The sequence below is a fragment of the Vulpes vulpes genome, chromosome 5 (assembly GCF_048418805.1).
Source record: "Vulpes vulpes isolate BD-2025 chromosome 5, VulVul3, whole genome shotgun sequence".
NCBI classification, from domain to species: Eukaryota; Metazoa; Chordata; class Mammalia; order Carnivora; family Canidae; genus Vulpes; species Vulpes vulpes.
The window spans coordinates 41,755,666-41,778,812 of record NC_132784.1 but is presented as its reverse complement, the minus strand read 5'-3'; the positions used below and the strand labels follow the sequence as shown (position 1 = coordinate 41,778,812).

Sequence of the window (23,147 nt, the reverse complement as noted above, 5' to 3'; positions counted from 1 at the left end):
CCGTTGTGGGGCTCGATCCCAGGAGCCTGAGATCATGACCTGAGCTGAAGGCAGACGCTTAACCAGCGGAGCCACACAGGCGCCCCTGACTTAACTTTTTTAAAATTAGAAAACATGTAACTTATCATTGCTAACTTTAGGATTTTGAAGTTACTTTCCAGAAAATACCCCTTCCCCAGGATCAAATATTAGCTCTGGATTTAGGTGAGCCTTTACTATCCTAATCTCTTCCTCCCATTGTCGTTGGTATCAGTGGGTTGCCCTTCCTAAATTCTACTGATGTATAAAGCCCTCTAATGTTATAAAGCAACTGGCATATAGAAGAGACAAAAAATACACAACTGTTAGTTTAAAAAATGTTTTAAAATTATAAATACATGCCTTAAAAAATTCAAATATACAGGATAAACCACCGCATAGTTGAGTATGGAAGCCACTGGCTGGATTTCCATTGTTCAAGTTATCACACGGGGTTGGAGGGTAGCACACCAGGGGAGGACAGGGACACATTTCCATCATACAGAAGGCCCACTGGGCAGTTCACTGGCTACCGCCCTACAGTAAACATAATTAAGCACTAGTATATACATGGCTCATTGTAAGAGGTTCTGCATATACTCTGGACACAAGTACCTTATCAGACAGGATTTTTACACTTTCTCCTGTGCTGTGGTTGTCTTTTCACTTTCTCAATGGTGTTCTCTAAAACGTAAGAGTCATTTTGAGGAAGTTCAATTTACTTTTCCTTGTTGCTTGTGCATTTGGTGTTGTCGCTAAGAAACCACTGCTTCGTCCAAGGTCACGAAGATTTACTAGTATGTTTTCTTGTCAGTTTTACAATTTTAGCTCTTATATTTAGGTATAGGATCCTTTCTGGGTTGAAATTTATGTAGTGGGGGGGGGGGGGTTCTTTAGCACTTGGCTATACAGTTGTCCTAGGACTATTTGTTGAAAAGATTACTCTTTCTTACTGAATGCTATTGGCAGTATTGTCAAAAATTAATTGATCATAAACATTATAGGCTTATTTCTGGATTCTCAGATATATTTTATATCCCATTAATCCATGTTTATCTTCATACCAGCGTCACACTGTTGGTTACTGTAGCTTTGTAGTTAATTTCTGTAATTGGTTAAGTGTGAATCTTCCAACTTTGTTCAAGATTGTTCTGGCTTTTGTATTTTCCATGCAAATTTGATCATTTTATTAATTTTGTGTTTCTGTATAAATTTTATCAGTTTGTCAATTTTTGCAAACCAGCCAGCTGGGATTTTGATAGTAACTGCAGTAACTCTGTGGAGCAATTTGGGAGCAATCTTAACAATGTAAAGTCTTTCATTCCATGAGCCAAAATGTATTTCCATTTATTTAGGTTTTCTTTTAATTTCTTTCAACAATGTTGTAGTTTTTTTTTAAAGTGGGCACATGCTTTATTTTATTTTTATTTATGATAGTCACAGAGAGAGAGAGAGAGAGAGAGAGGCAGAGACACAGGCAGAGGGAGAAGCAGGCTCCATGTACCAGGAGCCCGACGTGGGATTCGATCCCGGGTCCTCAGGATCGCGCCCTGGGTCAAAGGCAGGCGCTAAACCGCTGCACCACCCAGGGATCCCTGTTGTATAGTTTTTATTCATCTCAATGCTACTGTAGATAGAAATTTTAAAAATCTCAATTTCAGAACGTTCACTGCTGACACAGAAATAAAACTGATCTTTGTATATTGATCTTTCTATCCTGTAGCCTGGTGAACTCATTTTGTAGTTTTCAAACGAATTTCTTAGAATTTTCTATCTAATAAGATTGTCATCTATGAATAGTTTTCCTTCTTTCCAGTAGGATTAACTTTTCTTTTTCTAGCCTAAATGCCCTGCACAGGACCTCAAGAACCAAGGTCGAATAGAAGGGGTGAGAGTGAATGTCCTTGTCTTATTCCTGATGTTAGGGGGAGGACATTCAGCATTCAGTTTGTTGCCAGTAATGATGTTAGGTGTGGGCTTTTTGTAGTTGCTTTTTGTCATATTGGGGAATTTCCATTTTATTCTTAGTTTGTTAACTATTTTTAATCATGAATGGGTGCAGAATTTTATCATATGTTCTGCAGCTATTAAGACAAGCAAGTCAATGTAGTAGTTTTGTCCTTTATGAGTATGGGATGGTTGATACTCATTATTTATGAGCCTATACTTGTGAATTTACCAGTTTATTTGTAAAATGTGTAATCCCCAAATCAAAACTGTCAGCACTTTAATGATCACTCATAGATATGTGCAGACCTATGAAAATTTTGAGTTTCGCTGATATGCATGTTCCCAGTGGGGGAGAACAAGGCCATGGTTCACCTTCCTGTTCCAGCTCCGCCCCAGACATGACCAGAAGATGAGGGGCCAGGGGCAGGGCTGTGTGAGCTTTGGCTCTGGGGCCAGCTGGACGGGTATGAATCCCAATTCTGGCAGTTATTAGTGGGGTAGCCTCAGGAAGTCACTTAATATTTTTGAACCTCATTTTCTTTGTAAAATAAAACAATATACACCAGGATAAATTGTTCTCAGGATTTAAGATTATATATAATCTATTTGAGATATGAATGCACACACACACACACGTGCGCACACATTTCCCCTAGGAGCAATGGCTCTGCATCCACTGGTTCAGTATTCATTGTGACTTCCTAGATTATAACTACTGTGAATAATGAGAATTGTTTGCATTCAACATTGATTTTTGGATGTTACACAAACCTTGCATTCCTGGGATAAATCTTACTTAGTCATGGTGTATGATCATTTTTATTATGTTGCCAGACTCAGTTTGCTAGTATTTTGCTGATGACTTTTTGATCTGTTTTCTTGTGATGTCTTCACCTGGTTTTGTATCAGCATAATAGCGGCTTCATAAAATGAGTTGGGAAGTGTTCTCTCTCCTTGCATTTTTGGGAGAGAGTTTGCAAAAGATTGCTGTAATTCTCTAAATGTTTGGTAGGATACAGCAGCGAAGCCACCTGAGCCTGGTATTTTCTTTGTGGAATGTTTTAAGATTACTAATTCAGTATTTTTGTTATTGGCACTTGCCATTTTAACTTGCCTTAGGTAGGACAAAAGGTGGTGAGATTCTCTCTTAAGGCCAGTAAAATTCATTAAGAAAATGTTATCGAAAAAAAAAAAAAGGAAAAGGAATGTTATCAAGGAGGACATATCCAGTGTTGGTAAGATTCAGAGAAGCAGCTGCCAAGATTATTCAGTGGCAGAAGCATCCTGCTGTCTTGCTCTAAGACAGACAAACATTTTGTCACCTCTCCATGTGCTTTCCTGACCTTAGGAACCATAAATTTCTGCCTGTTCTACATAAGATTTATATACAAACCTCGTAACTGATGCTTGCAGTGACATCCTATAATCACAAATTAAGGTTTATACATTTCTAAGATTATATACAGACCTGCATATTTACATATTATCCTTAAAGCCATCTACAAATGTAAAACGTGTCTCAGAACCTGTCAGGAAGGTAGCGTGTAGTGGAATAAACACTGGAATGGAAACCTGGAGGTCTCAGTTCTGGTGCCAGATCTAATGTACACAAGATGCCTCCATCTGTTTCTCCCACTGATGAAACTGGGTTAAGTGTGATCATCACCAGGGTTTTTTGCCGATTCTAAAAATTCAATGACTCACTCTACAATAACGTCATTCTCATCTTCTTACTTCAGAGTGCTCAAAATGAAAATATTTTTGTTATAAACACACGAACATATACACATCCATCCTTTACCCTTACAGAACAAGTCAACCAATTCATCAGCTCCTAAGAGAGAAGGAAGAGGGTCCGTGGGTAAATAATATAATTCCAACACCTGAAAGTCCCGAGTTTGCCATGAAATATCTTTACTAATCTTCTCTCTCTTTGAATAGGTATTTGCTTCTTCATGATGCTTCCCTTCATGTCAGTCCTGTTGCACAGGAGGCATCTGGTAATTATGACAACTTCCAACAACAAGGAGGTCACTTTTCGGAAATTCGGAGTGCATCGGAGAGACTGAATGGCACGTCATCAGTTGTCTCCACTGGCACGTTGCTCCTACCGAACTGGCATGGATAGTGGTGGGTGTGGTGACTTGACATAAATGCATCTGCCGTCCGGCTGCAGCGACAGCCATCTGATGGCAAGATGTTACTTGAGTTACCAAGGTGCGAATGGTAAACCCCGTGGAACGAGTCTTGAGACGAGTGGTAGTGGCCGCCTCCCGCTGAGGTGGATGCCGAGCTCTGGTAAGGGCCATTACACATAATACAAGTTTGGAAGCAAGTCTTCCTTCCCAAACCTCGGTGAATGTCCAGTTTGGCAATGAGGGGTTTCCCAACATTCACCTCCTGCTTCTCCTCTACGGTATCTTCCAGTCCTGAGTACTGATATGACAGGCAGACTGAGAAGATGAGATGTTCCTGAAAAGGAAAAGAAACAATTATTTTTATCAATTGTGAAAGCATCTCAATCTTAAGAGTACTTACTGACATATACAAATACACATGATCACACAACAACAGCAGCCACTCTCACTCCCCTTTCCCAGGTTCCAAATCCCCAAGGCCCGTTTACCCCTTCCCCACACTCAGGAAGGCCCAGTATAATCGCCTTCCCTTTCCCTCATTCAGTACTTTCAACTGGTGGAATTCTAGATCCTGCTCCTGACAGCAGCCAGAGTCACAGCGACCTTGTACCATACTCTGGGTGAACAGTGGAAAGGTGTTTTCTAAGCGGTGGGGGTTGGGAAACTTACCTTTCCCTATTAGTGAAGATGGAGAATGATCTTTTAATGAAAAAATCTGGCTTTACACCTAGGCCAGAAGTTTAGCTGTTTTAAAAAACATGAAATAATAATCCACAGTCCCAGGTGGAGAAATACCACTGAATCCGATCATTAGGGTTATTTCAAAGACAAAGGAGACTGCAGGTAGATTAGCTAGGAATAGGATGACAATAGTCTGTGTTGTTCCTTAACTAGGAAATGATTACTTGAAGATGCAAAGGTATTTTTTTTTAAGAAGACACAAAGAGAGAGAGAGAGAGAAGCAGAGGCACAGGCAGAGGGAGGAGCAGGCTCCATGCAGGGAGCCCGGCGTGGGACTTAATCCTGGTTCTCCAGGATCAGGCCCTGGGCTGCAGGCGGCGCTAAACCGCTGTGCCACCGGGGCTGCCCGATGCGAAGGTATTTAAAAGCAGACCATGCTCTGTATCTCTAAGTTTTCAAAAATGTGGAGAGTAATCACATGTGCTCTCACACAAAAACCCTCAGGCCACTACCAGGGACAGAACAGAATATTGCAAGGGTCACTGATGAGACGCACTGTGTATCCCTTACCTCTACTTCAGTTTAATACCAATGAAGCAGCTCATCTATAAACTAATACAATGTCACACACCAACATGAACTTTCACTTTCATTACGTTAGTAGTTATAAACAGGACAAGTAATAACCTTTAATTTTTGCAGCGAACTGAGCCTAGTGTAGAGGCAATGCTTGGGAAGATCCTTGGATACTAAATAGCTGCCAGTTTCTTCAGGCGTCCCTTTATTTGCATCTTTTGGATCAATATCTAAGTCCTGTGAAAATCAGCAGACGTTATTAATGAAATCACTTAAGGTCACAACGTAGTCTATGACAGTAAACTATCTGAACAGGTATTGCTCTCTTATGAATTTTGGCCTGAGAGGTGAGCCCTTTGCTAGGACTAAAGAAACTGTAAGAACAACATTCTAGAGTCTAACAGGAATTCTAAATTGTGCACAGATACATTTAAAAAGTTAGCTCTGCAAGGCTAGTTACTTTCAAACTACCCCTAGGAGTACTTCTTAGCCCACTTGAGCTTCCTTTAGGGTTCCAGCCCTGTTAGTGTGTGACTCTTTCCCTGCTCACTCAACACTTTTGGGAAGGTGTAGGGGGATTTACATGGTTCATATATTTAAAAAGAATAAATGGACGTGTACATACAGGCAGCCCTTCCCTTTTTCTTCTCTAAGAGCCAAGCCCTGGCTGAGAGCAGGAGATCTGTTCTGGAACTTCAGAGAGAAGGCCTCAGGCTCTCCCTGCCCAAAGCCCAGGAGGCCCAAGTGAGTCCAGAGCTGTCAGGGTTGGTAGACAGACCTGTCTAATCTGGGGTTCAGGGCTGGACCGTTTGCTCTCACACGAAGCAGTGTCCTCTGTGAAACCTTTATCAGTAGCAAGGGTGATGTTCTGGATTTGTCTTGCTCCTTGCTTACTTCTCAATTTACTACAGTCATGTAGGAAAGAGGAGCACTATTTATTGGCTTCTTTAGGCCAACGGAAATAAATGAAATAAATGATGATATCTTAATTTTCAGAAAAAACAACTAAATTTCTATGCTTCTAATATACGATAATTTTATTTCTTCACACTTGATATCCTCCTCAGGGGTAAGGAAATTAAAGGCTTCTTTCCTAGGTGAACTTTAGCCATTCCTAAATTTGATAAATTTAGCGTATTTGGGGGGTTAAGTTTTTAAATGTAATATAATATATATTAAATATGAAAAATAGACTAATACTAAATACTAATAATACTAAAATACAAATAAGTATTTAGATAAATGGAATATATATGTATTCATATTTCCTTTAAATTTACCATCAACTTTAAGTTTCCATATGTTTAGTCTTTAGTAAGTGACGCTATACCGTCCTATTTTGAGTAAAAGAAAAAAGGGGGTTCTTACAAGAGGGAAATCGGTGACATAGGCGTCGCACATCACCACGTCGGGTGGCTTGTGGACTATGCTCGTGTAGATTATCATGACATTGGAGAACTCGGCGGCAAACCCTAACTGAATCTGAACGCCACACTGAAATTTAAGACACATACTTTCTGGGAGTTCTGAAAAAGAACAAAAAGAACAACTTATTTGAGAAGTGTTTGGTAAGTGTTCTGATAAGCAACAGGCAATTGTTCTTTATGGGACAAAATATAGTGAGAACTTCTGCTTTCACTTAAAAATGTTCTATAACACATTGTTGAAAAACACACAGACACACATGCATGCACTTAAAGAAAGAGAAAAAAAAAAGCCCCATGTTCTGCTGGTCAAGCAAATAAGAATCTTTCATTGACTATTTCCTTATAGTTCTCATCCCTCTGCATATGTAACTTTCACCGTGGGAATCGAAAGTATCCATACAGTTGTAGATAAATTTTCACTGTTGCCTCAATCTTCATGAAAACAGTTTTTAAGAAAGCATAATGTCACTGAATATTTGTTACTTTGAACAATTCCACTACTCTTGAGTATCTGTGGTATTTCTGGGTTTTATTGTTTTTCTATCATAGTCATTATTTCAAATATATATGTATTTCATGCTTTAGGATTATTAGATACAGCTACTCGATGGTCCCTCACACATGTGACATCTCCTTTTATATAGAATATAAATAGATCTCACCATAATATTTCCAAAATGAAGTAACATTAATTTTCAAAGTGTGTACCTAGTTGATGGTATTAAAAAGGAAAAACTGTACTATCATAGTTTTAATTTTATTTTCTCTAATTACTAAAGTTTACCATTTTCTGTATTTGTTTCTTAATTATTAATATATTCTCAATTGTGTAGGCTGAATTTGCATCCTTTGATGATTAACTGAGGGAGTCTTAACGTTTTTCCTTTTACCACTTTGCGCTCTTTAACATAAAAAATACCAAATCTGTTACCAAAAAAAAAAAAAAAAATGCTCTCTTTCTAGACAAATTCTCCACGTCTCTAGAGCCTGTTTACCTTTGGTAAGGTGACATTTACCCATATCTGAAAGATAAGAATTAAGTATTAAGACCACAATTTTCTCGTTATGTTTTAAATATTTAGGCCAAGAACTATCCTGCAAATCCAGTGATGTTTTCAGTATCACTTACTCACTCAGCAACTATTTTCCTCAACACCTAGTATGTGCCAGGCATAGTTCAAAGTAAAGAACAAACAGATAAAAATATTGGATGAGCCTATGTCTAAAGTTTCTTTTTCTTTTTTTTTTAATTCGAAGTCCTAATTGGCTTTATTAGGCAGGCAATTCATGAATTCGGCAGCATCTCATACAGCAAGTAAAGAAATAAGAAATGCTTTGTTTCATTTCATAAAGGTTGTATCTACTGTTGATTTTTACCACCATGATTTTGTTACTGTTGTTGTTTAGGGCTTTTTTAAAGGAAAAGAATCAATTTCTTTCTTTTTTTTTTTTTCATTTCAATTACTTATCCAACTATCTGAAAAACCAAGACACTATATTTGTGGCATTTTATTTTAATGTGCTTTAACATATTTACCAAAAATATATCTTAGAGAACAGACTATTAGGAAAATGAAGTTCAACGAATACAAATTCAATTATCTACAGTAAGGGATACATAATACAGATATTTGGGACTCACAACAAATCTAAAATCTTCATTTCGGTCAATAATTTAAACTTACTTTTTCACTAAGTCACATAGAATTACCCAGGGTAATGAAGTTACAGGTATGATTTCCACCTCACCTTCTATTGTCTTGCTCACTGACTGATGGATTCAAGAGTCAAAGACAGAGAATACTCAGTAATATGAGCATGTAGTATTTGCTGACGAGCGTGCTTCTCTATTTACGTGTGTAATCTCATTCAAGACCAGCAACGTTACCAGGTATTATTTCTTGTCCCCATTTATAGGTAACGTGCTTATCCAGTGGTAGAGACAGGATCAGAACCCAAACCTGTCTGATTTTTCAAATAGCACACTTCCAACAGCTCACAACAGAATAGGATCTAAGGGACTGTATATTACATAAGTTGTTTAGTCTTGGGTTTGCCCACCAGGCTAATATATTTTCAGTACAAAATCAAGAGGAAAACTATTTATTCAGGAGGGAAAAAAACCTCCTTCATCATTTAATGCAGCATAGTATAGAAAAATCTCACAAAAAGCCAGACATCACCATACCATGTGCCTTGGCCCACTGTAGATTCCGAACCAGAGATTCTGCGGAATAGGCTGTTCCCTGAATTGGGTCAGTAAGTGCTCTCTTTTCAGATAAGCTACTCCGGATCTCTAGAGCCTGTTTGCCTTTGGTAAGGTGACATTTCCCCATATCTGAAAGATAAGAAATAAGTATTAAGACCACAATCTTTCTATGTTTAAAATATTTAGGTCAAGAATTCTCTGGCAAATCCAGTTACAGCCTCAGTTATCACTCATGCACTCAACAACTATTTTCCTGAACACGTACTATGTGCCAGGCACAGTTCAAAGTAATGAGCAAACAGAGAAAATATTGGGCCAGGCCACTTCTAAAGGCCCCCTTTTAGCTTTTATCTTCTATAATTCTATTATCGTATCCCTAATATTTGAAGCTTTAACATTTACAAAGATCTAGAAGTATATTCTTTACTGCAAGGGTAGCCATAGTAATTTTATGTCTATACTCTGTTGAGAAATACATGTATTTAGTAAACAAATGACTACTTATCTATGAGAAAGGAAGATATCATGCCATCTTTATCTCAGATATCTTTAAGAAATAATATGTTACAACCACTGATATGGCTAAATCACCATAAGTCCTCTCTCCCCTGACTCAAAATAAGCACCATCCAATGTAGTATGTATATTCCCGTGCATATCTTAATTTTCACTCATGCATAGGCACTGGTAAGTAGTTTATGCCAATGTTTTAGGTTTTAAGCTTAACAAATGTTATGCTGTATGCATGCTTTGTGTTTTCACCCAACATGTTTTAGGCAAGGACTTGTGACAATTGATAAACATCAATTTAAATTTACAAAGCCATATATATCATATTCTTTAATATGAATAAATTATAGTTTCTCTTACTATTTTTATTACTATTTATTATTATTAATTATTAATAAAGTTATAAAGTAATAATATCTGGCCCCGGGTATGTAGTTACTTATCTGAAAAAAAAAAAAAGAGGTAAAACTAAGATTCTGAAAGAGAAGAATCTATTCATTTTTTATTTTTAATTTTTTTTTTAAATTTATTTATGATAGTCACAGAGAGAGAGAGAGAGGGGGGGGGGGGCAGAGACACAGGCAGAGGGAGAAGCAGGCTCCAGGCACCGGGAGCCTGATGTGGGATTTGATCCCGGGTCTCCAGGATCACGCCCTGGACCAAAGGCAGGCGCCAAACTGCTGCGCCACCCAGGGATCCCAGAAGAATCTATTCTTAAATAGAAGCTAAATATAAAAAACAGATGAAAGCAGAACTTTTCCGGTTGAAGCAGGATGGTGGGGGGAGGTCAAAGATCTGGCTATGTTAAATGGGAAAGTGGTTAAGTCAGGTGATCCAGCTAAGAGATCTACACACAGATAAAAATATGAAAATAAACAAAGGTGACTCACAGCTCTTAGTGAAATACTCACATACCTTATCCTCTACCTGCCATCTTTGGAACACCCATGAAACTCCATTTTCCATGGGCTAGTTCACAAAAGAATTGCCTTTGGGTATGTTTTTTAAAATGACATTTCAAAAAAATACCTGGCAGTCTACTGGTATAGTAGGGTTTGTACTTGTTCAGCACCCGATGGGAGCATAACATTATCCCGAGAAGGAAAAGGCAGAGAAGGAAATGGAAGACATGATGTTAGCCCTCTAGGATTGTGTCCTGAAAGCAGAATTTAAAAACCACTAAGGGGCAGCCTGGGTGGCTCAGTGCTTTAGCGCCGCCTTCAGCCCAGGGCCTGATTCTGGAGACCTGGGATCGAGTCCCACATCGGGCTCCCTGCATGGAGCCTGCTTCTCCCTCTGCCTGTGTCTCTGCCTCTCTTTCTCTGTGTGTCTCTCATGAATAAATAAAATCTTTAAAAAAAAAACAAAACACTAAGTAGGGATGCCTAGGTGGCTCAGTGGTTGGGCATCTGCCTTTGGCTCAGGGCATGATCCCGGGATCGAGTCCCGCTTTGGGCTCCCTGCAAGGAGCCTGCTTCTCCCTCTGCCTGTGTCTCTGGCCCTCTCTGTATGTCTCTCATGAATAAATAAATAAAATCTTAAAAAAACAAACAAACTTATAAGTCCATCATGAAAAAAAATGAACCCAGCCTTCTCTACTAGGGCCTCAAAATTTCTATAAAGTTGTATCTGTCTGTTCCAGGGAGAGGATGCTCTCTGGATGTTTTTTTTTCTTTCTGCACTAGGCTTGAGGCACAGAGCACTGAGGATGAAACTTCACAGATTCCAGTCTTGCCTGGGACCAGCTTTGCAGCTGGATCATGCTGCAGAGATGGCACAGAGCTCAGTCACCAGGGAAAGGAGGAGGGAGGAAGAAGCAAAACAGGAGTGCTGCTGAACATTCTAGAAAAAACTGTTTTACAAAAATAAATACTAATTCCAAACCTGCACAATAACAGTAGGAATAAAATAATTATCAGAGAACCCTGGGTAGCTTTCTCTTTATTTTTAATTTTACCTTCTGCAACTTCATCCAGTAACACAGTAATTTTCTTGTCTTCTAATAACCTATCTTTTAAAAATTTCATGAAAATTCCATTTGCCAACCCAGAATGCTGGATTTCAAAAGCTTCTGCTCCTTGACACCTTAAACACAGCAAAAAGACAGAAAATTTTAAAAAAGTAAACAGCTGCTACATGGGGCTTATATAAATACTGATGAGCCTCATTTGCTTGCCTCTCTGCCTTTTGAATGACAGTCTCATTAAAGAGTTAATCTTTAGGGCACCTGGGTGGCTCAGTGGTTGAGTGGCTGCTTTTGGCTTGGGTCATGATCCTGGGGTCCTGGGATAGGGTCTCACAGGGAGCCCTCTTCTGTCTCTGCTACTCTCTGTGTCTCTCATGAATAAATAAAATCTTAGGAAAAAAAGTTAATTTTTAAGCAGGAACTAAATGCTCTGGCGTTTAGTAAAAAGAAGATGCCAAGATACAAGGAGTAAAAGTCAATTACTTAACTCATTTGTCCTATTAAGAATATTAGGGGGCAGCCCTGGTGGCGCAGCGGTTTAGTGCTGCCTGTAGCCCAGGGCGTGATCCTGGAGACCCCGGATCGAGTCCCGCATGGAGCCTGCTTCTCCCTCTGCCTGTGTCTCTGCCTCTCTCTCTCTCTCTGAATGAATAAATAAATAAATCTTTATAAAAAAAAAAGAATATTAGGGACAAAAATGTATGCCTACATTTCTACAGATATATCTAGGCTTCTAACCTATAATCAAAAGGAAGTCATTGAAAAATGAAGGCATCTTGAACACAAATGCAAAATTTCCTTACGTGGCATATCCAAAGACAATGTTGGCGGTGACTTTTAGTGCATCCAAGATTGGGATGGTATCATCATAGTCGTTTCTATTTAAAAGGGAGGAGGGAGGAGGATAGATACAAATGTGAAAAAAACTAAGCATTTAAAGAGAGCATAAATAATAATGATGCAAAATCTGAGAACGCTATTCAATTACACATCAATTAAGATTATAGATTCAAAATTCCTATTATCAAATCAGGCACATATTTGCCCCAAATAACCCAGGGCTCCTCTGCTGTTGAGACAGCCAACAGCCACATCATCCGCTCTCTGGTTTGCTTCAAAACCGGAGTTGTATCTGAACTCTGGCACTGGTTTTTGATCGGTAAATGCTGAGCAAGCACAAAACCATATTTCAGAGAGGGATAATCCCTGGTTCTATTCTCTAGTAACACGGTGGCCAACAACTAGGACCCAAACCCTTTCTGTATATGAGAGCCCAGGACTGCCAGAGGCCCCACCTCTGTGGGGGCTGCTTCTATCAATTCCTGGAGAAATGAATGCACCAATGACTAGACACATCTGCAGGTGTTCTGAGGTGTGAATAAATACCCACACCTTTGAGTTTCTCACTTCTGTTCTCTAACAACTAGGAAAAAAGTTAAAGTAATTAATACATAGAAAATGTATTTTTCCCTTAGTTTCCTTCTTGGTTTCAATCTAATTACAAACTCACAAGCTTAAGTGCTCCTTAGAATTCCCAGGTTTGTCTCAGATTTAACTCTCAAGGCTGATATTTACCTAATTCCAGGGAACTTTGTTTAACAAAGATGAGGCAGTTTACCTTTTCCTACACATGTCCAACAAGAACACGTTGAGTCCAGTTTCTTTCTCTTGCATCAGTTTCAGTATATTTTGTACACACAGACAGTTTTCAGACCTATATGGATTTGGGGCATCAACAGGGACCATAAAGCTGTTGCCAAAGTTTTCATAACCATGCCCCGCATAATATAATAATCCTGGAAAGGAAAAAAGAAAAGATGTAAAAATTAATTCTAGTTTGCACTCCGAACCTGCATGGAGCACTCTTTAGAAAGAAACCTAGACTTTAGTTTTCTTCAAGTTAATGCAAGTTTATTTAAGAGATACTCAATTATAAACACAGTCAATGTTAACTAAGTTTGCACAGAAAATTTTTTTTGAAAGATTTTATTTATTCATGAGAGACACACAGAGAGGAGGTAGAGACCCAGGCAGAGGGAGAAGCAGGCTCCTCTTGGGGAGCCCGATGTGGGACTCGATCCCGGGACCCCAAGGTCTTGACCTGAGCCAAAGGCAGATGCTCAGCCACTGAGCCACCCAGGCATCCTTGCATGGAAAAATATTTTGACAATGGTTTTCAAGACCAACACTGAGATGCTGTTCTAAAGTATATTTTATTTTTTTAAGATTTTATTTATTTATTCATGAGAGACGAGACACAGGCAGAGGAAGAAGCAGGTTCCCTGCAGGATGCTCCATGTGGGACTCGATCCCAGGAGCCCCGGGATCATGACCTGAGCCAAAGGCAGATACTCAACCGCTGAGTCCCCCGGGTGACCCCTAAAGTGTATTTTAATTCATAAAAATAACACATTTATAACCAATGGTATAACACAGAATACAATTTTATCTCATGATGTATAAAAAAGAAAAAGGCTTAAGACTTCTTTGGTGACTCATTTGTCTCCTCTATGAGACCAGGAGCTCCCCCAGAGCAAGGACAGTATTATCTTTATCTGTGTATTCCTGGGACACAGCAGGAGCTTAGCAAGTTTTAACAGATGAACAAATAAACACAATTCAGATGGATATTGCAATGGCAATATCCAATATAAGAAATTCTGCAGGCACTTCCACATAATGTTAGTAAGGGCTATAAAAATATAAATGTAGCTTTTTCTAAGCAGAGAAGGAAAATCTGATTTCAAGGATTATTTTTTCCTTTCTGTTATGAGATATAAATATCATTAATTTTCCAAAGAGTCTCTTGAATTAATAATCTAAAGTCTGGGTTCTAAAGTATTTCATAGATGAGTCATTATTTCTATACCGAGAAATACTATAAAAACTGCACCAAACAACTCAACATTTTCTTTTTTTTTTTTTCAAGATTTTATTTATTTATTTATGAGAGGCACAGAGAGAGAGAGAGAGAGAGAGAGAGAGAGACAGAGGCAGAGGGAGAAGCAGGCTCCATGCAGGGAGCCCGACGTGGAACTCGATCCTGGGTCTCCAGGATCACACCCTGGGCTGAAGGCAGCACTAAACCACTGAGCCACCCGGGCTGCCCAACTCAACATTTTCTTAAAAAGAAGTCTGTTTTGGCTGTAAAAAAACAACAACAACAACAACAACAAAAACACCCAAAATATCAGTATGGGCTTCTTTATAAAAATATCTGACAGAAATACTTGTGAAGACATGTTCCCCTGAGCATGTGGTCTTCAGGGCCCACTAATTTTTAAAAAAATTTTTTTAAAAATTTTTATTTATTTATGATAGTCACAGAGAGAGAGAGGCAGAGACACAGGCGGAGGGAGAAGCAGGCTCCACGCACCGGGAGCCTGATGTGGGATTCGATCCCGGGTCTCCAGGATCACGCCCTGGGCCAAAGGCAGGCGCCAAACCGCTGCGCCACCCAGGGATCCCGCCCACTAATTTTTTTATCTTGGTATTCTGGATATGATGACTTCTTTCTAGGATATACTCTAATGTCAACAATAAAATGGGATTTAGACAGGGAACAACAGGAAAGCTAATCCTTTGTATCTATAGCCCCAATTCCTAACAAAGAATTTGGCTCTGAACATTAAGCCACTTGCTTCATTCGGTCCTAGAGGGCAGGACCCAGGTCTACTGTTCTCGAACTCCTACTAAAATGAGAAATAGGTTTTTTTCATGTCACCTTTCAGGTAAAAAAAAAAAAAAAAAGTCAGAATGGGCACATTCATTTATTCAGGTGGGTTTATTCCACCTCTGTGCCCTGAATGAAATCGTGTATGTGCCAAAAGAAACGCAAAAGAAAAGGAAGACAAAGTTCCTGCCCCAGGGAACTTGCAACTCATTCAGGCCTGCTCGTGCTTGTCCTGTTAGTCAAAAAACAAAAAAAGTCAGTAAATAATGAAATACCATAAAATACCATAAATTGTGTGATTAAGGAAACCTTGCACGATTGGAATAGATGCAGAGAGGACTCAGGGTGCAGTGACACAGCAATGGGTGGCCCTGAGAGTCAATGGGTACAATGTGGGAAGGCAGAGAAAGAGTGAGCTTCATTACAGGCAGGGGGTAAGAGAAACGAGGTGTGGACCTGGAATGACAGCTAACAGAAAGGACACCAGCCTGGCAAGGAATCAAATTATCATTGTAAATGGGAGTAAGAGTGCACTGATTGGGAGCATTCTGAAAATCATGACAAAGGGAGTGGATTTAATTCACTGAACAACAGAGATCAAGTACATGAAAAGATAACCTGAAGAATGAGGGAGAATGTTTGCAAATCACATATCTAAAAGGACAACTTGTACCTAGAGTATGTACATAAAGAACCCTTCAATTTGACCATTAGAAGGCAAATCCCCAAGTAAAAAATGGGCAAAGGACCTGAATAAACATTTCTCCCAAGAGGATATACAAATGCAAAAAAGCACATGCAGAACAACAACAAAAAAAAGCAGAGCAAAACAAAAACGATGAAATACCACTTTTCACTTCCTAGGGCGGCTGTAATGAAGACACAGGCAGTAACGAGTGTTGGCAAGGAAGCAGAGAAAGTGGAAACATTTATTTCTGGTGGGAATACATAACAGTGCAAGCACCGTGGAGGGAGGTTAGGCAGTTCCTCAAAAAGTTAAACTTAGAATTATCATATACCCAGCAATTGCAATCCCAGGAACATACACCCAAGAGGCCTGAAAACGTGTGTCCACACAAGACTGTGTACACGAATGTTCCAGGCAGTGTTATTCACAGTATCTACACCATTTAAACAGCCTAGATGTCCACCTGCTGATGAGAGGAAATGTGATGCGTCCACACAGTGGATGATGACCCACTTTATAATAGTAAAGCAACAACACGGATGAACCTTGAAAACATTATGCTAAGTGAAAAAAAAAACAGTCACAAAAGGACACGTATGGAATGATTCCATTCTATGGAAGGTTTCAAAAAGGCAAATCCATAAAGCTAGAAAGGAGTTGTGTTGTTGCCAGGGGTTTGGGATAAGAAGGAATGAAGAGTGAGTGCGGAGAGACATGGGGATTCTTTCTGGGGTAGGGGAAGAGATCTGGAATTAGGTAACCGATGCACAGCTTTGTAAATATGCGTCCCTCACATACTGGCTTTTACGGACACCCTACAGTTCTATGTATATTTAATTTCTTGGATAAAAATCATAATAGACATTAAGCTTCCAAGCTGGTAAAGCTTTTTCATGGTTTTGGTTTTGGAAGCACCTTCATATCCATGAACTGATTTTTGATCCATATAGCAATCTTTAAATGACTTATACCCCTATTTTAGAGATGAGGAAATTATAAAGAGATCAAATGACTTGCTTAAAATCACATAGCTGATAGGTGTCTGGACTCCAAAAAGGCATTTTTTTCTGATTATATTAAGGGATTTATAATTTTGAGAGTATAGGGACACCTGGGAGGCTCAGCGGTTGAGCGCCTGCCTTCAGCTCAGGGCATGATCCTGGAGTCTTGGGATTGAGGCCTGCATTGGGCTCCCCACAGGGAGCCTGCTTCTCCCTCTGCCTGTGTCTCTGCCTCTGTGTGTCTCTCATGAATAAATAAAATCTTTAAAAAATAATTTTGAGAGTATAAATCATGTTCCTTATTTTCTGAATGTCCTTCAACACCTAGCATACTCCTTTATCTGGGCTATAATGTAATAAGGAACATATTTTTTAAATGCATTAAATGACCAGTGCAAACCAATCAGGACAGAGGCAGAGCTAGAGAACTTTCCATAAAGGGTCTGATATGCAACAGAAATTGTACCATTTCTACAACTGGCTTTCTTATGTAAGCCAGCCAGCCAGGCGGCTCATGGATTGCCTCCATTGCATCTGCATCACGGAACACAACTGTCTGTAGCAAGACTTGTAACTTGGGAGAAGCACCAACTTCAAGGGAAGGTTCACCCTCCATCAAGCAGGGAAACCTAAGTGTGGTCCGTTATTTCAGTGCCATAAATCCCGCTCTGCAATCACTAAGGCACTTAGAACAAAATACCTTTTGTCTACCCCAAAATGACTTATGAAAAACATTTTGCATCAAAGTCTATATCCGAACGACATTGTGGGAGATTAAACATTTTTTATGTAAAATAAATTAGATCAAAGCATGGTATTTTAAGGATTGCATGTCTAGTACTGCTTATTAATTGAATCGACTATCCCATCACTCAAGGAGAGGTACAACATAGGCATCTTCATAAGTGACAAAAAACTTCATGTAGTTAGAAATATAATCCTATCAATTAGAACTTTAAGGAATTCGATTTCTTGGGAACATGATTTCCAAGAATATAGTTCATTACAGATATTTCTTCTTGCCTACGGAGAAAATCATTGTTTGGATGGAAAACTGTCCCACTGGAGCTGAGCTGCAGCACCTAGCAAGGTGCTGATGAGGACATCCGCCACCGCCACCACCATCACCGTCACCTACAGAGCTCTTCCTCTGTGCCTGGCACTTTTTGAATAAAGTGCTTTAATTATATGGTTCTTACCTCCTATAACCCTCATGATATATTTCTCATAAGTAAGTAGATAATATTGTCATCTCCCTTTTACAGATGGAAATACTGAGACACTGAGAGGTATAAGAGCTCACATAAATCCACATGACTAACAGGTGACGGAAACAGAATTAGGACGCCGGCCAGATCAACCACTGTGCTCCACTATATTGTCTCTTAATAATCTACTGCTGGTTTCCTTCCTCCCTGCCCTCTCCCTCCCTCTCTCTACCTCTCTCTTTCTTTCTTAAAAGATTTTGTTTATTCATGAGAGACACAGAGAGAGAGAGAGGCAGAGACACAGGCAGAGGGAGAAGCAGGCTCCCCACAGGGAGCCTGACATGGGACTCGATCCCAGGACCCTGGGATCACCCCTGAGCTGAAGGCAGACGCTCAACCACTGAGCCACCCAGGCGCCCTACTACTGGCTTTCTAGTTAACTTTATTCTCAGAAAATACAAAACGTGGGATCCCTGGGTGGCGCAGCGGTTTGGCGCCTGCCTTTGGCCCAGGGCGCGATCCTGGAGACCCGGGATCGAATCCCACATCGGGCTCCCGGTGCATGGAGCCTGCTTCTCCCTCTGCCTGTGTCTCTGCCTCTCTCTCTCTCTCTGTGACTATCATAAAAAAAAAAAAAATATATAAAACGTCAGTGTACTGGTTTTTCATGGCTTCATTACACTATCATTTTGAAAACTCCTTCTCCCCGCCCCCAAATGAAATCTTAGGCTGAATCTTAATAAGTAACAACACGTGAAAGCCGGGTTTCTCTAATTGAGGCCTGCAGTGGAATACTATCTGGTTCAAATCTCCCACCTAAAGATGAAGGAAAACTGGAATTCAGGAAATGGTAACAACAGCCACAATGCTTTTAGTAGGCCAGGCACAGGGATAATTATTTTATCTTCTTTATTCTGCAATCACCTCATCAGGTTAGTCTATCCACTTCAGAAACTCTTACTTATAAAAGTTAACTCTGTTCTAGTTACACTGGTCAGTAGAAAAGCCCGAGCGCTGGACATGAACGAGTTTACTTAAGGCCTCCTGCTTCACCACCGAGCTCTGCTGAAACGAACAACTCCCCCAGAATAAACCAGGCTTTTGCCTTATTCTGAGCAGACTCCTCCAATATCCTTCTCCAGAAAAGCACAGCTGAGCTGCGGTGAGCAGTGAGTGCAGGAAGGCACCGGTGGGGGAGATACCAGGCCAGTTGCTCCCTATCAGAGCCTTCCACATATGATAACTGCAAATCTTTATCTTCATTTGTCTGCAAGGACATGTAGTAGAAATCAGTTATTCCTGTTCTTAGAGTATGTTTTCTACGTTTATATATGTTTTAAAAGTGAACTGCCTATTTTTTGTTCTGTAGCAATTTTTGTTCCTCTTACAAACCCACGGGCAACATGACATAAAAGGGCATAAGCGTGAGTGTGTATGCTTTCCACCTCTAGAGCTGTTCATGCTGAAGCTCCCATGGCTCTGCCCCAGCCTCCTCCACCCTGCAGGATACAGCCATGACCTGGGGCTGCCAATTGGAGGTAAAGACACAGTGCAGGAGGAAGGCCTTCGCCCTCAAGCCTCACCACACTTACATGCTATGCACATGTGCCTGATGTCTGGGGTTCATAATCCTTCAAAGTATAATGCAGCTACCCTGTTGAGACACAAATCAGTAGGACTTAAAAGTCTTCTAGCTTTCTTAAGCTGCTATTTTGCTTTAATACGCTTATGTATTCCATACTCCAAGATGTTTTTTTTTTTTAAAGGCTTTTTAAATTTATTTATTCGTGAGAGACACAGAGAGAGACACAAGCAGAGGGAGAAGCAGGCTCTAAGCAGGGAGCCCAATGTGGGACTCGATCCCAGGTCTCTAGGATCAGGATGATGTTTTTATACTGGGGCAAAGCCTCAGCTTTGCTTTTTTCTTGCCACAGCTTTCTAATATTTTGGATTCTCTACTTTGAAGGGGCATTAAAAGCTTTGATTTAAAGAGCTAGCTAGGCAAAGGGCTTAAAGCTAAGGTGATAGTGTCAGTAAGAAATGAGAATAATCAAGTACCCAATACTTCATGTAATTCCCTTATTCTTAAAATACTTCACCAACCTGGGGCGCCTGGGTGGCTCAGTCAGATAAGTGTCTGACTCTTGGTTTCAGCTCAGGTCATGATCTCAGCATTGTGAGATCGGGCCCTGCATCAGGCTCTGTGCTCAGTGCAGAGTCTGCTTGAGACTCTCTCCCTCTCTCTCTGCCCCTACCTCCATGCTTTCTCTCTCTCTCTCTCAAATAAATAAATAGATCTTTATAAAATACTTCACCAATCTAAACTCTAAGTTGGTTAATATTTTTCCCTTTTGCCTCATTCCTTTCAGTGATGTTTTAGAAGCCTTTTCTTGGTACTTTATAAACAGAGATAAATTATTTGAGAGAAAAAGAATCAAACCACCCTCTTAATCTAGATCAAAAGTATGCACACCCATTGCCAAAAAGGCACATTTGTACAGTCTATGTTTTCACAAGAAAAGTGAATACTCATAAACAAGGTTATGTTATTACTACATCAACATAACTGAAATCCCAAATTTGAGATATTTAGTTGTGTCACAACTGTAATCCTTATTATTTACGAGGAAACTCATTTAAATATTTAAAAATTTAAGACTCCCCATCTCATATACAGTGACATGTTAAATATTGGGGAAAAAAAAGTTTTTCTTCCATTAAAAATTCTCTTTTGAGACCCATTAGCAATTCCACCAAGCTCACCTCATCATAATAGTCTAATCATAAATTAAAGGCTAAATTTAGAAATTATTGAAGTAAAATAATTCGAAAGATATAGGAGCTAAACGGTACTTTTTGTTTATCACCAGCATGCCTAACAATAGGCCTGCAGATGCCACTCCTCTCGCAGTCAAATGCCACGGCACGGTATCACAGTGTGCACACCATGTGAGATACGGCTCAGACCAGCCAGCCAGCTGGCCTTTCATTTGTGCTTATACCCATTACAAGAAGGAAGTCACCAAAGAAATATACTGACAGCATATTCTGTGTCTTTAAAAAATCTTTACCATACATGTGGTGTTCTTAATATTTAGATGAGGAATGCGTAAAATGATTACAAATTTACCATTAGAATTTTTGTGGCAGTCCACCTTTAACTATGTTTGTATAGAGCTTTAGTTTACAAATTGTTTTCATATGCTCCTTTCACCAGCATATCCTTGCTAAATTCTAGCTCCCATTAAAGGACAAGAAAATGCCATGCAATAGTTAGAAAAAGGAATAAAACATATAGAATGTACACTTGATGACCTTTGTCCTACACACACACACAGCAGTACTGTACATATATGAGTCCACAATTTGCCATCTGGTCATTGAGCTTCACTGCACTTCAGCTCTTATCAATAAAAAACAAAATCACCTAAAGTAGGAAAGAATTCTAATAAGAACAATATTGTTTTGATAAAACAAGAGACATGAAAGGAAAGACATTGAGCTAAGTAGTTATTCACATGGAACTACAGAATGAAGATCAGATCCATCACTTTTACAAGAATAAAATTCTTCACTGGGATGTGTTTACCATACCCAATCTTTGATTTTTATCTCTTACCATAACTTGTGCAATGAAGAGTAAGATAATTATAGAAACAAAGATTACAAATATCTTACCATATACTCCTTTGTCTAAAAGTAGTAAAAATTCATCCACGGCATTTCGCATCTCGTATTCAGTAAGATCCAAGAGTGAAACAACTTTGAAATCTAGTTGTCTTAACAAGTTGGTCAATTCATATACATCCACCAAAGGAGCTTTAAGCTTGGGGTGCTCCCAGTAATTCATATTTCCTATCAAAAGAGCAACTTTGTCCTTTGCTGTTAAACAAACAAACAAACAAAAAAAAAAAAAAGGAGGGGGGAGGTGAATGAGAAATTGAGAAGAGGACATAAAGATTAAAACAAAACCTATGGAAATGGCATAATTATAATAAAATGTCTGCTTTACAAATAAGATCTCATTACTATTTAATTTCATTTTGGAACTATCACTTTACAGTAGAGTAGACCACTTTATATAGTAAACTCTACTGATGAACACAGGTTGATAACTCAAACCACTGAAACCATCTTAGTGATGCTTTTGAGAACGAGGCAAAGGATATTTATGAGCTGCATATGATGCATCAGTATGGTAACTAATATTAAATTAATACCTTCATTGAGTTACAACAAAAGTAGAGAATATAATATTCAACAAGACGTTTGGAGCAAATTTAAACAAGCAACATTAGTAATTGGGTTACCGTCAAATTAGGTTGTTTGGTGACAGTGGAAGAGGCTAAAGAAAAAAGAAATACCAAAAAGAGGAACGGGATGAGTTCTTGTCAGAGCAAGTAAGGGGAAAACCAAAGACGAGAGAAAAGCAGGGACTTAACAAGAACTCTATCTGTATTTTTTCAGTTGATGTGCTGTCACCTTTTGGTTTCTTAAAAAAAAAAAAAATCCCTGGTTTCAGTGACCTTAGGGATATGTGAAGACACAGTGGGATTTTCTTTCACTTTGAGAGAGTCCCATTCTTTGAGTTGGTGCTAGTTTTTCTCCAGACCTTGCTTAACACTAGACTTAAATGTTCTGTGGAAAGAAAAGAAGTTTCCCCGAAAGTTTTAATCCATTTAATGATTTGAATATCTTAACAGTTTATTTTCTGACCTTAGTGCAGAGACTTCGTTCAAAGACGTACCCTCATCAATCATACAAAGAATTTTTCTGTTTTTAAGGGGCAAAAAGATCCACATTTATGCCTTAGAAAGTATCAGCTAGCTTTACCATGTATAGCTTGTCCCAAAATGGCTGTAGAAGGCTGGTCTTTAGAACTACACCTTTGCTAGTCTGGGGTGGGGTTAGTGGTTAAAGATCTGAGACCAGGCCATGGCAGTAGTAACCTGTTATGATGTTTTTCTTGAAGACTGGCAGTAGGGGATGGGCAACCCTGATTATGGTACAGAGACACAAGGAACAGCAGAGAAGGTGTAGCAAGAGCATGTGGCAGTACTCAGCCAACTGGCCAAGGAGCCGCCCTGGGTAGGAGTGTGAGC

The 23,147-nt window shown here is 39.4% G+C and overlaps 1 protein-coding gene across 2 annotated transcripts in view; it reads right to left on the bottom strand.

The window, feature by feature from the left end:
- Positions 1-344: 344 nt before the first annotated feature.
- The window catches only part of MALT1 (MALT1 paracaspase), a 60,098-nt gene continuing 37,295 nt past the window's right edge, over positions 345-23,147 (bottom strand). For both annotated transcript variants that reach the window (XM_072757975.1, XM_072757976.1), the window contains 8 exons: positions 21,724-21,927; positions 13,094-13,271; positions 12,279-12,353; positions 11,467-11,594; positions 8,979-9,128; positions 6,732-6,889; positions 5,475-5,600; positions 345-4,440 (listed from right to left, as the gene is read on the bottom strand). In XM_072757975.1, the coding sequence (XP_072614076.1) occupies positions 4,000-4,440; positions 5,475-5,600; positions 6,732-6,889; positions 8,979-9,128; positions 11,467-11,594; positions 12,279-12,353; positions 13,094-13,271; positions 21,724-21,927 (1,460 nt within the window). In that variant the 3' untranslated portion in view covers positions 345-3,999. The remainder of the gene's footprint in view (positions 4,441-5,474; positions 5,601-6,731; positions 6,890-8,978; positions 9,129-11,466; positions 11,595-12,278; positions 12,354-13,093; positions 13,272-21,723; positions 21,928-23,147) is intronic.